The sequence below is a fragment of the Trematomus bernacchii genome, unplaced genomic scaffold (assembly GCF_902827165.1).
Source record: "Trematomus bernacchii unplaced genomic scaffold, fTreBer1.1, whole genome shotgun sequence".
Lineage (NCBI taxonomy): Eukaryota > Metazoa > Chordata > Actinopteri > Perciformes > Nototheniidae > Trematomus > Trematomus bernacchii.
In genome coordinates this window covers 4,100,540-4,114,823 of record NW_022987851.1, presented here as the reverse complement: position 1 = coordinate 4,114,823, position 14,284 = coordinate 4,100,540, and the positions used below count along the sequence as shown (strand labels likewise).

The 14,284-nt window shown below is 41.2% G+C and overlaps 1 protein-coding gene across 1 annotated transcript in view; it reads right to left on the bottom strand.

Moving 5' to 3' along the window:
• The window catches only part of LOC117468973 (alpha-2-macroglobulin-like), a 46,363-nt gene extending 32,541 nt beyond the window's left edge, over positions 1 to 13,822 (bottom strand). The window contains exons 1-19 of the mRNA XM_034113362.1: positions 13,733 to 13,822; positions 13,359 to 13,539; positions 12,843 to 12,999; positions 10,458 to 10,510; positions 9,481 to 9,501; positions 9,009 to 9,171; positions 8,836 to 8,920; positions 8,610 to 8,739; positions 8,377 to 8,494; positions 8,119 to 8,228; positions 7,849 to 8,016; positions 7,391 to 7,618; positions 6,638 to 6,701; positions 6,362 to 6,507; positions 3,980 to 4,129; positions 3,449 to 3,595; positions 3,255 to 3,342; positions 3,006 to 3,135; positions 1,950 to 2,175 (exon numbers count right to left, since the gene is read on the bottom strand). Coding sequence (XP_033969253.1) covers positions 1,950 to 2,175; positions 3,006 to 3,135; positions 3,255 to 3,342; positions 3,449 to 3,595; positions 3,980 to 4,129; positions 6,362 to 6,507; positions 6,638 to 6,701; positions 7,391 to 7,618; positions 7,849 to 8,016; positions 8,119 to 8,228; positions 8,377 to 8,494; positions 8,610 to 8,739; positions 8,836 to 8,920; positions 9,009 to 9,171; positions 9,481 to 9,501; positions 10,458 to 10,510; positions 12,843 to 12,999; positions 13,359 to 13,539; positions 13,733 to 13,818 — 2,451 coding nt within the window. The 5' untranslated portion in view covers positions 13,819 to 13,822. The remainder of the gene's footprint in view (positions 1 to 1,949; positions 2,176 to 3,005; positions 3,136 to 3,254; positions 3,343 to 3,448; positions 3,596 to 3,979; positions 4,130 to 6,361; positions 6,508 to 6,637; positions 6,702 to 7,390; positions 7,619 to 7,848; positions 8,017 to 8,118; positions 8,229 to 8,376; positions 8,495 to 8,609; positions 8,740 to 8,835; positions 8,921 to 9,008; positions 9,172 to 9,480; positions 9,502 to 10,457; positions 10,511 to 12,842; positions 13,000 to 13,358; positions 13,540 to 13,732) is intronic.
• Positions 13,823 to 14,284: the final 462 nt, after the last annotated feature.

Sequence of the window (14,284 nt, the reverse complement as noted above, 5' to 3'; positions counted from 1 at the left end):
ATGTCATGAAGTGAAGGAGGGTTTCCTTCTATAAAACAGCTGCGGGCAGCAGATACCGTGAGAGTCCCGGACATTAATTCATAGATCAAGGCAGACTGGTTTACTCTCCTGTTTTGCCAATCCGGTGCTTAAACAAATAGCTCTACACCCCTGGCCGACATGTCCTTAAAATGAAGTCCGAGTTTGAAATCTATCTCAAATAATGTATGCACCACCATTTCCCCACATAAACATAACAGTCTGCAATCAAACGGTTGTCTCCTGTGCGCTCCTCTTCCTACTTGGCGCACCGGTAACATGCTCGTGCGCACAAGAGGCTGAGACCTTAGGCTGTGCCGCCGAATCCCTCGGAACATCATAAAAGCCATTTTCAACGGTTTTCTGGTGAAAGATTAACTAGCTACTGGATGAAATAATATGACTGGTGGCATAGGTGCGAAAATTAAACACTTTTTGAAAAAAATATTATGATAAAATATTTTTATATATTTATAATTCTGCAAATATTACGATAAACTCACAGCTATTTCGCGGCCCGGCAGTAACACCTCCGCGGCCCGGTACCGGTCCGCGGACCGGGGGTTGGGAACCCCTGCTATAGTACACATTGGAATGATTTCTTACTTTATCTATATTAAATAGATAAAGGTATGCTCTCCCTAGCTCTCTCTCTCTCCCTCCCTCCCTCCCTCCCCCCCAGCTCTCTCGCTCTCTCTCTCCCCCTCTCTCTCCCCCTCTCCCTCCCTCCCTCCCTCCCTAGCTCTCTCGCTCGCTCTGTCTCGCTCGCTCACAGGCTGTGAGCTCCTCCGTGGCGATCGACGGCTTGCGTTAAAAAAAAATAATAAACATTTTTAAAGTGGGGGGACACAAACGGGATTTCGAAAAGTGGGGGGGACATTTCCCCCCTGTCCCAGGTGGAAATTACGCCATGCGTGTGTGTGCGTCAAGTGCAATAAAGATATGCAAGTTGCAACACACAGAGTAAAACTCTGCCCCCCATGTGTTGTATAGGCTGGCATGATAGGCTGTTCAATGGGGCTGATGTGTTGTGTAGATTCTGCCAGAAGGAAAATCAGCGCGGAGGTGCCACATTGCTTTTCTTCCAGACTGCAACGCTGGTCCCGCAAATCAAGCAAGAACGTGATTGGTAGATATTAATTTTGGGGGTGGGGGGAGGAGGGGTGTTAGATAGATATAGAGTTGTAGTAAGTAGATAGAGTTCGCTATGATTTAGGTTTCGTTTATGCATAGGGTAGATTCTTTTAATTACATTTCCTTTTTTGTTTTGTGTATTTTATACATTTTGGATTTGCTTGGCGAGCTATTTTTAGAACATGCCCCGCGGGCGACTCACGTTGCCTCTGCGGGCGACCAAGTGCCCGCGGGCACCGTGTTGACTACCCCTGGTCTAAATAATGAGAACATATGTATCAACTCATAAGGAAACCAATTAAAGTATATTGTACAATCCAACATTTGGTTTATGGTGTTCAGAGAAATATGTGGGATCACAAGTATAAGGAATATTGAGTGAAAAGTCTGAGTATTTATTCAGTAATCTTGTCCAATCTGAAATAAGAGGCAAATGTTTTAAGAACTTGGTCAATGAGTAAGGGACTGAGGCCTTGTTTAGAATGCCAGCCAAAATCTCTTTTTGGCATTTGCAGATTATATCCAAATTGACTCCAGAACTTCAATTCCGATCAGCATTTCCATAACATTTGTTACATTTTCACCTGGTGATCCCTTAACTTTGCATAGCAGCATAATCAGGTCAAATATTTAATTGGCCAAATACATCAGCCTCTACTGTACTTTGTGTTAAGTGTTAATTAGCAAATGTCACCATGCTAACACGCTAAATTAAGACGGTAAACATCTCAATCATGTTAGCAACTATTATGAGCATGCTGACGTAAATATGTAGGGTATGTGGAAATATAAGTTACCATGATGCAGCTGGTCAGGTAGTTGAAGACGGTTGCCTTCAGTTCAAAGTGCTCCCCTCGGATGATGGAGTAGGGCAGGCTGAGCTCGAGGAAGAATGGCTGGAAGACCGTGATCTCTTTACGAGGAGCCAAGCCAAAACCTTGAGAGGACAAACAGAACGCCTCCGTCTCCCAGGTGGTGATGGTGTCTGGGACTGTGACGGACACATCCTTCGTTCCAGACTTTCTGGATCAGCAAAAACACACAAACAGATTCTGTGAACTTCAAAACATACAAGACTGTAAAAAACGAGGCATATAATACATAAGTAAGATATAACGGTCACCATAATTAAAAAACATTTTTTAAAATGTATTTACAAATTGAATGTTCACCAAGCTTCATTACACTTTTAATGATATAATGTACGTGTTATTATACAGTTTAACCTGTATGGGGCTCTACACTTACATTGGATTGAGGTCTGACATTCTGATTAGGGTCAAGAGTGAAGAAGTTGAGAGATTGCCACAACATTCTATATGTTTATTTTTATAATTATATTTGTAAATATGTTATAAGTTATGAGGAACAGTTATTGCATTATTGTTATTCTGTGAAGTTGTGTAATGAATGGTCAGAACTAACATGTGAATAACACATGCAGAGTACTGTATGTGTTTTTAGTAATTTAGGAACATAAATAAATATGTTATTCTTTGGCAAAGACACAAACTTAAGGAATGTGAATAAAGCCAGACCATTCTATACGCTAACTTGTGTGACTTCTCATTAATTTTCTCAGCCCTCCTCAGATCGCAATCCTGAGATGGTAACAGAAGCTATAACCCTGAAAATGATTCCCACTAGCACCAAAAAAACACTATTCCCCCTACAGAATCATTTAAAAAGAAATGTCTGTAAAATGATGAATACATGTTCCTTGGCATAACAAAAGTCCTTACATACATATTTGAGCCAGCAGGTTAAAAACCATTCAAGTTGAACAGTGCTTTTCCTGCTATCCCTTTGTGCAGGGAGAAACTCCCTGAAAACGATTTGAGGCAAAATCTTACCCAACCTCTATAAGCTCCCATATCCAGGTCTCGGGGAAAAAAGTGCGGACAGTCTCAATCGGTGAATCAAAAGAATGTTGGTTTGGGGAAGCGCTCCCCGTTCGAAAATACATTACTTCTGGATACATACCTGAAATGAAAGCATACAATAATCCATCAGAAGCAGCAGAAAGCAATGACATGGTGACCTTTTTAAAAGCTGGTAAATAAACAGAATGTGTCATTTGATAGAACAAGAAAATCAAATACCATGGCCCTGGTGGTATTCTCTTCCTCTGTACTTGAGGCATGTCGGCACTCTGATAACCAGGTTTGTTGCTATCTTCATACCTACATTCTGAATACATAAATACAGTCATCACTTAAAAGTTGATTAACTAGGCAACAACAACATATATTGGTGTATGCTTTATTTATTACATTAATGTGTGTGCACTAAGTACCTGGAAAACAGTATGAGCATCATCTCTCTGGTTTCTTTCACGATATGGAATAGCGTATCTTCTGGGTCTCACAAGCAAGCATTCTACACGATCTTCAACATTATGTGGAACATGGGATGCTTTTTTGACAGGCAACAAGTTGAATATCTGAGAAGAAAGGTATGATTCAATGTTATACACTGACAAGTGTTTGTTGTTCTTTAGGGGAGCTCTATGATTTAAGTTGTAGTCTTTTATCTTGAAATATGAATATAAATTATATTTGTTCAAACAGCACCTCACAAATATGATCATAACTTTTTCCAATAGCATTTTCAAAACAATGGGCCTCAACTAAATATGGCAACACAATCAGCATCAAGCTGCATTAAACAGATGTTTTACATAATTGTTTACGATATTCAACTGGTAGAAGAAGAGAATGATTACCATGACACAAGGAAATGACAACACAAACTCTAACCTCTTATTAAAGCTTATGCTGAGGCAACGTTAACTATGTATCTATTTGTGGTTGATTCTAGCAGGTACCTTGTCTGCTTCCAGAGTTTTCCCTGGCTCCTTGATGAGGACGCTCTGGTCGATAGCGCTGACACCACACAGAGAGTCTGGCAGGGCCTTCACCTGCAGGGTGGTCTGCTCTCCGGGGACGGCCGAGGATGGAGAGAACTCCAGCGACACCTGACGTATATACAAAAATATATCTAATCAACCAGAGGGTGAGATGATTTGTTTTGAGAACCTACACTGTTCTTAACCTTACACAAATGTGTAGTTTAACCTTTAATGTAGTTTGTGGTCTTAAGTGCCTAGAGGGGCAATGTCCCCACGCCAGACCCGCACATAGCAACATTGCTAGATAGTGTTTTAGTGGAATGACATGGGCTAGCTGTTGTTCCTGCCAACGCTTAATAAATAACTCATCGTGGCTTGCATCAACTTCTGTGTCTAATGTGGTTTTTAGATTTCGTTGTTATTCTCACTCCCCAATCCCAACTCTGCTAATGTCGATGCTTCCTTTTGGGAAGTGACAAGGTGAGAGGGTAGGCACCAAAAATCAACCTTGCGCTTGTTCAACATTTAAAGGGGCCATATTATGCCTTTTGGGGTTTTCCCTGTCGTGTGTTATATAGGTTTTTGTGCATGTAAATGGTCCTCAAAGGTTAAAAGTCCTGTGTACCCTCCAGAGGTAAAACTCGCCTCAATACTAAACCTCGGCTAAGATTAAACTTAAAGGAGAGGTGTCATGCTTTTCCGGTTATTACCCGTCCCCTTGTGTGTTATGAAGGTTTTTATGCATGTAAACGGTGTGCAGAGTCAAAACCCTCAAAGTACACCCTGTAGCGAGTAAAACTCTAACACAGAAAATACCTCCCCAAAACGCCTCGTTGGAGATACGTCATTGTCCATTTGATTCTTCCGGGTACGGCATGATGTCATGCCGTACCCGGAACGAAATGGACCAATCCGTGGAGCCGTTACGTTACGTCCGCGGAGCCGTTACGTTAAGCCCCCGCTGATTGGTCCAAATTGACCAATCCACGGACTTCCTCACACACAGTCAGCTCTGCTGATTTCTCCTCCCTGGCTGCAGGCTGATTACAGACAGTTGGGATCGCGGCGAAATTCTCTCTGCAGACCCATTCTCACAGCGTTTATCAACCTTTTTCTTACTCAATATCAAGCCACACTTATTGTTTTTACTTCGGCTGTGACTTTGTGTGTGCTCAGGATGAGTTTGGCTGTGTTTCGCTATGTATCCTAAACAAGGAAGCAACACCTCCACGGAGCTCAGCGCGATTCACAACGTCCCGACCAATCAGAGCACACTGTGCTCACAGGGAGGGTGGGGGCTGGAGCTATTGGAGCTCCAACGAGCCGTTAAAGGCAGAGAGTGAAATTCAGTGAATACAAGTAGTTTACAGAGATGCTGTATGAGAAACCAATGTGAGTTTGGAAAAATGCACAGTATAAATCTATTTTAGTAGACCTCAACAATGGAATTATGATCAGTGGAAATGGCCATGACACCTCTCCTTTAACTTTAATTTGCTGGTCATTCTTAGGGAATAATTTGCTTAGGTATCTGACCTTTGACATACTTTGTCTATTTCTCCTTCCTATGCCTCCTTTCCCATGGACACACGTCTTCAGCCCTGGGCTTGCTGCAATCCCCCTTAAGGAGGGGCTGCTCAAGCTGTCGTTGTTGCCAGTTTACAACCGGGCACAACTTGACATGAGATAGTTTATTGTTTAAGGACATCTGAAGCACCTTCTTATCTTACACACAAGGGGCTCCTGGGTGCACATTCTCTACCCACAGCTGACAACTTCTGTTGATTCAGTGTCTACTCTACTACTGTTTAGTCTCGCTAATGAGGAATGTTGATTACACTCTGAACTAGATAGAACCTCCGACTGCGGAAGAGTTCTTCAGAATTGGTTTGGCAACCGCTGTGTCAACTCGTGGCACAGCATGTCTTGTGAATTCTCCGGCCAAAGCTCCAAATAAACCATCAGTGTTTGCCATCAAAGTTCCTGCTCCCCTCGTGTCTCTCGAGTCCTCTCTCCATTGCTTCAGAAGTTTCCATCAAACCACATGCTTTACCCACAACATGAATGATCTCGTATAAGATCTATATTTGTTATTTTCTTACCAGGAACAAAAAAATGATTAATCTTGGAATTTCCACAACAGTTAGTATTTTGGAATGTTTATAAAAAGATATCCGCATATGAACAGAATCTTTAGGCAAATGCATCAAGATTATGGTATCAGAAGCTTCGTAGTCGATTCCTATTGAGCAATGATGTTTGAGCGCCCATCAAACCGGCGTGAGACTGATAGCACAGATAAATATACACTTTTTTCTATACCTACATCTGACCATAACAGTGACTCCTCAAACTGACCTTGTGACTGAAGCATTTCTCAATGGAGAAGTCGGCGCTTTTGGCGATCACAGTCTCACTGGGGAGGATGGCGTAAATTATAACCTGGATTTCTGGAGCCATGTCTGGAGACAGTGTGAGCTTAAAGGACAGCTGGCCCTCATTCACTGAAACACAAACCAACTGTTATGAACCACAATCCTCAATAACATGACTCCTTGGATCAATAAAACAATACAAATAATGATTTAGCAATGCTTATTTAAAGGAGATTTTAAGATGTCGTTCTCTTCTCACCTGATTTATCTTGCACTTCAACCCGTTTAACTCCTTGCATGACAATGGCACCTCTGGATAGGACCTGGGGAATTTCAAAAGTTGAAGAATGAATAATGTACCGATAACTCTGGGTTTAGCAAACCGACTATTTGCTTAAGCAGTGGGGAAAGGAGTTGTTTGTGAAAAATAACCAATCAGAAGCAACAAAAAGGGGAACTCCGGTGATGAAACTTATCTGGATAACAATAGGGGTGGGTATTGTTCGGATTTTATAGAAACCCAGACTGCTTTTCAACCGGTATTCATCAATACTCTTATTGATACTTTAATCCATTATTTTGTGCAAAAACTAGATATTACATGAATAGATGTTAAAGATTAATTAAATTAAGTTATTATATGTATTGTTTTTCAGAAATTACTGTCCAACTATAGTCTTCTCAAAAGCAAATAATATAGAACTTACATACTTTTGGGATACTATCATCAATAAATTATTATCATCAATCCAATACTGGTATAAATGATTAAATCTGCTATAAGCTACTCATGCTCCACACCACATTTAAAGCGAACAAGTGCAGTTGCTATTTGTCATGGATTAGGTTTGCTGTTACACTGAACTAGTTGCTCACTGCTTACTGATATCTAGTGGTCTACAGCAAGTGCAATACATCTAGCTTTAGCCACTTCCAAACTTGGTTAAAGTTTTCCAAATCAATTGCAAGCATTAATATCAATGACAGCCCCAAAAATGACATTTTTACTTACGAGATACATCATATCCACTGAGCCCTGGGCCTCTCCAACTACTGTGTATTGGATAAAGATTTCTTCTTCTTTGTCACATGGAAGTGGTTTATCCTTCTTCTTCACCTCCAGGAAGCTGACTGTTTTAGTATCAGGAGAAGAGACTTGGGCCAACGAAACTGTGTGATGTCCAGCCTCATAGTATGGCGTTTTATGATGGTGGTGGACCAATGTTGGTGTCAAGCTTAGCTAGATAACAGAAAAGAACAATGTAAATATTGGTAAAGACCAATGTAAATATTGATCTTTACCTTAACCAATAGAAAGTCAACACTTCTAATATGGCCACCTTGGTCAATTGTATTATATCGGGAAACATTTTAGGTTTCAGCTTTTGTTTTATACATCTTTATTGTTAGTTATTAAGTGTTATGATGTGAATCATAATTGTGGGAAGCTTGATTGTTTCTCCTTCTTACGTGGAAACGGATGTTCCCATTTACGTTGACTGTGCTGAATGAGAAAGGGGCAACACCATTGCTGTCAGTAGTGAGATTCTGTATCGAACGTGCTGACCGCCTTTCACCCATAAACAGGTACACCGGCATGTCAGCAATTGGTGTATTGTTGTAATAAACTGCTTTTACCTGTGGAGACAAAGTGGTTTTACTGAGAATGTATTTCAGTATATACAGTACAGTGCAATTCAGTTGCCTCACACTAAAGAAGTGAAGACAAGATGCACTTACTTTTCCCTCCACAACTGATCCTTGGTCATAAATCTTGGGTGTGTCAGTGAAGGACAGCTTTCCAACAACATATGAAATATCCATACGCTTCTCTCGTTGGTGTGAAATACCTGTAGAAGGATGCTCCATATTAAGAAAAACACATCTTCCATATGTCATATTCCGGATTAAATTACTTTTTAAAATATATATAAACATATATCAAATGTATAGAAATATATTGAGAAGCAAAATACAAATATATATAAAAATACTTGCCCGTGCCCTCCTCTTCCATCTCAGCAGTGAGTTTCAACTTATCTAGCAGAACCTTTTGGGCAACTTTTGTGAAGGTTGACATTGGGAAGATAAAAGTGGCACAGCCTTTCTTGTCCGTCTAGAAAGCACAATAAAATAGATTAATAACAATGAAATAAATTGAAAAGGGAAGAAATGGCCATCAGAAAAGACCTATTCTTCAGGAGAGCAGAGTGTCGCTACAAAAACTGTACCTGCTTTGTCTCCTTGTAGCATGTAGCAGATGTTCCCTCTGTATTGTCATGGGTGAATGTAAAAAATTGTTTAAAATGTCTGCACATCTCTACGTTAACACTGCCTGGCACCGGCTGTCCATATGTATACCTAATGTGAAAGACAAAGAAGAAAAGGGTTGTTAAAACTCAGCACACCGGACTTTAATGTAATGTTTAATGAAATTAGCAAAGAGCTTTAACTTACGTTGCACAAACTTCAGCTTTGATTTCTTCCTGATCAATACTTACTTTGTCAGATGCAGTTATTTTAACATCAAATTTAGGCAAAACTGGGGACAAAATAGGATAATTAGCATTCTTGCCTCATTATTAATATTATTAATGTATTGTAATGGATGGCTTAAAACAATACCTTACCATATTTCTCCACTTTGAAGCTGTGATATACTTTATTAGACCCGGTTGACACACTAACTTTGTAGGATCCTTCACGAGCCTCGGAGTTCAAGGCATAAGAAAGCTGCAATATACTATCGGATGTTTCATTCAGCCACTGTCCAATCTTGTTCCTGTTAGCATCCTATATTTATAAATAAAGTAGATTAAAAGAACTTGACGAAAGTAGGATGTAGGGTGCAGAGCAAATAAAAGAAAAAATCTACTTCAAATTAAATCCATTAAAAGCCAGTACAGAAATAGCTCATTTTTTTGTCATGCAAGATTTTCGTGATATTTTGAGGATAAGGGACAAATAAGAAGGAAATGCTGAATTACTTTAAGGTATTCTGATCCAACTTAACCAAAAAGGTTATCTTCAGTGTAATATAATAATAGTTTAAAATGTTTATATTATTTCATGTATTTGTTATGTACATCATTGTAGTCTTACCTCAATTTCGATGATATTATACTGCAAAAGAAAAAAGAATTGTTAAGGGACCAGCTGTTGTGTATTGTTTTTAATACGGTGGCCGGCAGGTGCAAACGCGGAACAACGGCCAAAAACGCATACATAAGCAGGAAACAGCTGCAAATAATGAAATGAAAAACAAACAAACCCTGAAAACAAATACAACAAAAAAACGCTGCATTTACAGAAATGATGCAAACTAAATACAACTCACAAACCCCGAAAATAAACGCAACAGAAAAACGCTGCAAATACAAAAACGATATGCAAAGTCAAAAACACATACAAACCCCAAAACACACAGTGCTCCAGGCCTCTAGGGGGCACGTCACGTGGAACAGATTGATGTCTGACCAGACATAGAGAGAACGAACGAGAGTGATGGAAATTGAAGCCGGAGGAAACAAAGTTGATCGAAGTGGACAAATCGATAAGAAGGTAAGTTTTGTTTTGTTGTCCTACAAAGAGCGTCATATTTACATTTGAAATACAATGAAATTATCTTTTTCAAAGCCACACCCCCACATATGTCATATGTTTGAAAAGCCCAGGATGTCCTCTGTGGAGTACAATTGGATGCTGTGGCATGTTTAACCTCAAAGTAATGGACCAAAACCCAATGTGCTCCACAGAGGACAAAAATGAATGGGTGGGTCTCTGGAGGATGGAGAATACCACGTCATTGTAACTCAGACTTTAGTTTTTATGTTCAATATGTGTGACAGACATGTATACTGTTGCTCAGAGTATGTCATTCTGATTTATAGTTTTTGGAAAAAGTGATAAACAGTTCAATTGTATCTCAACATTAGTTCCACTGTCATGTCTTATTAAAGGATATACGTGCTACAAACGTTTCAAAATGGGGCAGAAATTGAAACCCGAACCATTATTAAACATAATCACTATTTTTTTAATTTGGGAATGACATTAGGAGGGACTGTTCAAACACTCACCATCTGATTGGCAGGTCTCATCTTGGTATCCAGTGAGATGACTCTGAATTTCACTGATAAAAAGCAGAAAGATTACAAGAAGCGTTTACAGCTCTCCTTCAACAGTACTAAAAGGTCATATTATGTTTTGTATACTCCTATATTATGTAACAGGTTTTTCTTTTGCATGAAAATGCTGTGCAAAGTCTAAAATCCCAAAGTTCCCTCCAGAGGGAGTTTTTTCTTCCACACACTCCTCTGCCTGAAACGCCTCCATTGTACTCCTTTTTCTTACTTCTAAACATAATGATGTCACTATTGCGTCTTTCACACCAGCGCTTTTCCCTTTCTAGCTCCTAGCTAGAGTTTTCTGGTTCAGCTCCGCTTTCCCTTTTCAGCTCCCGCTCTGTTCACACCGCCCAGCTGCCGCTGCTGCGTCATGACGTCACCGTTTACATCGCTGATTTTCTCCCCAACGGAGCTCACAACAACAACAAGGGGAGGGACTGCGTCGGGTCGATGATCGTGTTGCTTTTAATCATACGAAGCCAGATTAAATTAAATAACGACTTCTCCAACCTTATACTTTTCTCCAGAGTGCCGTGGTTCATTGTTTATTAATGTGTTTCAGCGGCATTTACCGACCGCTGCAGTGCTGGCTGCTCTTCCACGGGAGTTTATTCTCCCGTTAGCTCCGGGTTAGCTCACACGGCTCTAAAGTATTCACTGTCTGACTGTCACACAAGCAGCTGATACATATCCCCAGTTCCCCTTAAGTGAATGTGTGTCAGTCTGAATTGACGCTGTTTGGCATCACAACGCTGTTATGAAAGTTTCTCTGGTATAACATGGGTGATGTTAGCAGAGCAACCGAAGCTAAACTGACTACTTGCTAAGCCGTTTTCTACAGGCACATTTTACCGGCGTATTTTTCATTATGATTCTACTTGTGTTAGTCGGACATGACAACCTGTGCAGCCCATGTATTGATTCCATCCGATAGCTGCTATAATAAAAAACAAAACGTCTGCCTGCTCTCCACAATGATCAATAACAGCGAACGGATGGTCAAAGTAAGATACAAATAAACAGAATCACACGAAGCCTGGTTAGTGTTGCCTGACTTTATAAAGTTTTTTTTTTTTTTATAAGTGTGTGGTTGCCTTCTAGTCACTTTGCTCAGCGCTACTGCTTGTAGGCAGGCATGACGAGACTCTTCAGTCGACCCATGTTCAGGGGAGGTGGGTTTAGTTTCCTGCACGCCTCGACGTAAGAGAGACGTAAGCGACGCCGCGTTATAGCTCCGAAGCTCTTGCCTCGAGACCGACAATTTTTTGGAGCTGGAAGTGAACCGCATTCCGGAGCTATGACGCGGCGCCGCTGCGGTGTGAACAGGAAAAACCGGCGCTTTTCCAGCTCCAGCTCCGAGCCGGAGCTGGAAAAGCATGCGCAATACGGGTCGGGGATTGACCAACCGGCTCCCACTGCTCTGCTGTCTGATAACGTTGTTAAGAGTGGTGGGGGCGGGGAGGGAGCGGATCGACAGCTTGAGCAGCTGTCAACTCAACATTGTAAATAACCAACCAAAAACGATCACCGGTTCATCTTGTTTTTGGCGTGAGAATAGTTTGGGCAGTGTGAGAGCGTGAGATTGAGAGTGAAAGCGTGTGTCACACGCCAGATGCGTGAGAGTTGGCAACCCTGATGTATGTAATGTTTGTGTGTCACTGTGGGACATATTGTCACTCTGCCGCACTGAAGGGGCGTATGTGAGCCCACAGGTTCTTGTTGCTACTGTTATTCTACGCAGAGACAGTAGATGCAAACAACAAGCTAGACCTTTGAAACTACAAGAAGATAAGGAGGACTTTTACAAAAAAGTAATAGAGATTTTTGTCCAGAAGGATAGGCGCATGGACTTCATCTTCAAGTAAAGGTAAGACCACCATTTTATTGAAAATGGGATCGTACTAAAGAGAGAGCAATCCAATATTTAAATTAAACTACGTTTCGTGGATATCGAAGGTGTGTGGCGCAGCGGGTTGTGCGTTGGTGTTCGGAACAGGGGGTCACAGGTTCAAACCCCACTGCAGTCAGCATGTCGTTGTGTCCCTGGGCAAGACACTTCACGCCAAATTGCTCCTGTGGGGATTGTCCACAGTATGTAAGTCGCTTTGGATAAAAGCATCTAACTAGTGACATGTAATGTATCCTTTTGTTGAACGGTCTGTTTAAAATTAATCGAAGCATCAGACGAAAAAAGCTTTTGAAAATAACAGAATATTTAGATTAAGGTAAAAATATTATAATATTTGTAAATCTGACTCTGTACTGCATGCATTTGCTTTTAAAGGGAACCCAGGTACTATCAGTGTTAAATATCATAGATCTCCCGCTCTACGTTACCTGTTTGTCCAGGGAGGTAGATTGGTTTATCTGTTTGGATAAACGTCATTGGTTGATAGCTTCTGATCATGACTTTCCTGACTTCTTTTGAGTAAAATGTGTCACCTCGTACTTCCACCTGGAACTTCTGCACCACTTCATTCTCCACTGAAGGAGTCTGTGACAGAAAATATTACAAAGACACAAAGTGAGCCTTAACTTTTCCCTTGATCTTTATCCACAAGGAGTTGCAGTTGCATTTACAATCTCTGTGTGTGTGTGTGTGTGTGTGTGTGTGTGTGTGTGTGTGTGTGTGTGTGTGTGTGTGTGTGTGTGTGTGTGTGTGTGTGTGTGTGTGTGTGTGTGTGTGTGTGTGTGTGTGTGTGTGTGTGTCTGTGTGTGTGTGTGTGTGTGTGTGTGTGTGTGTGTGTGTGTGTGTGTGTGTGTGTGTGTGTGTGTGTGTGCGTGTGTGTGTTGCTGGATGTGTGATGAAAGCATATTTAGATGTTCCTACTTAAATGTTGCTGGAGAGCTGACCTTGAACTGAGTGCAGATATGAAAGTCTTCACTGGACGTCTGCTGGATGAGGGTTGTATTCGTCTGTGCCGACATCAGAGTGACGGTCATCACCAGAGTCTCGTTGGGCTGCAGGAGACTCGCACAGAATTTGGTCTCAGCTCCAGCTTCAAGAACTGCAGGAATGGCTACCATGTACTGCCTACAGCCACATAAACATACACACACACACACACACACACACACACACACACACACACACACACACACACACACACACACACACACACACACACACAGTGGATATCTCACTGATGCTGAAATGGATAAGCTTTCTAGACTTATGAAGCGAAAGTCTTTAACCAACACTCATTTTCAAATCAGACAGTACTTACGGTCCTGCCACTGCTGGACCCACACACATCCAGCTCAAGAAGACACACAGTGTCCGCCCCCACATCTGAATCCCTGGACGACCCATGACTGACTGCAATGATCCTGAGTCAGCATCTGTTAAATAGTTAAATTGCCCACCTACACACACACACACACACACACACACACACACACACACACACACACACACACACACACACACACACACACACACACACAGCTCCCCTCCCACACACACACACACACACACACACACACACACACACACACACACACACACACGACACGCACACACACACGCACACAAACACACACATACACACATATCATGTAACCCCTTTATTTGATTTCCACACATCCTATAAGTCAATCATTTCTTGACTTCATGTTGTTCTGCATAGTGTGTAAGTCCCTCTGCAATTTCAACACTTAAATCTGGCAATGTTCAAACTAGAACAACATGTTATTCTAAAACAAGTTATTTCAACCATTTATAATTTGGACTCTAAATGCATACACTGCTTCATTCAGATAACCAGAACATTATAAGC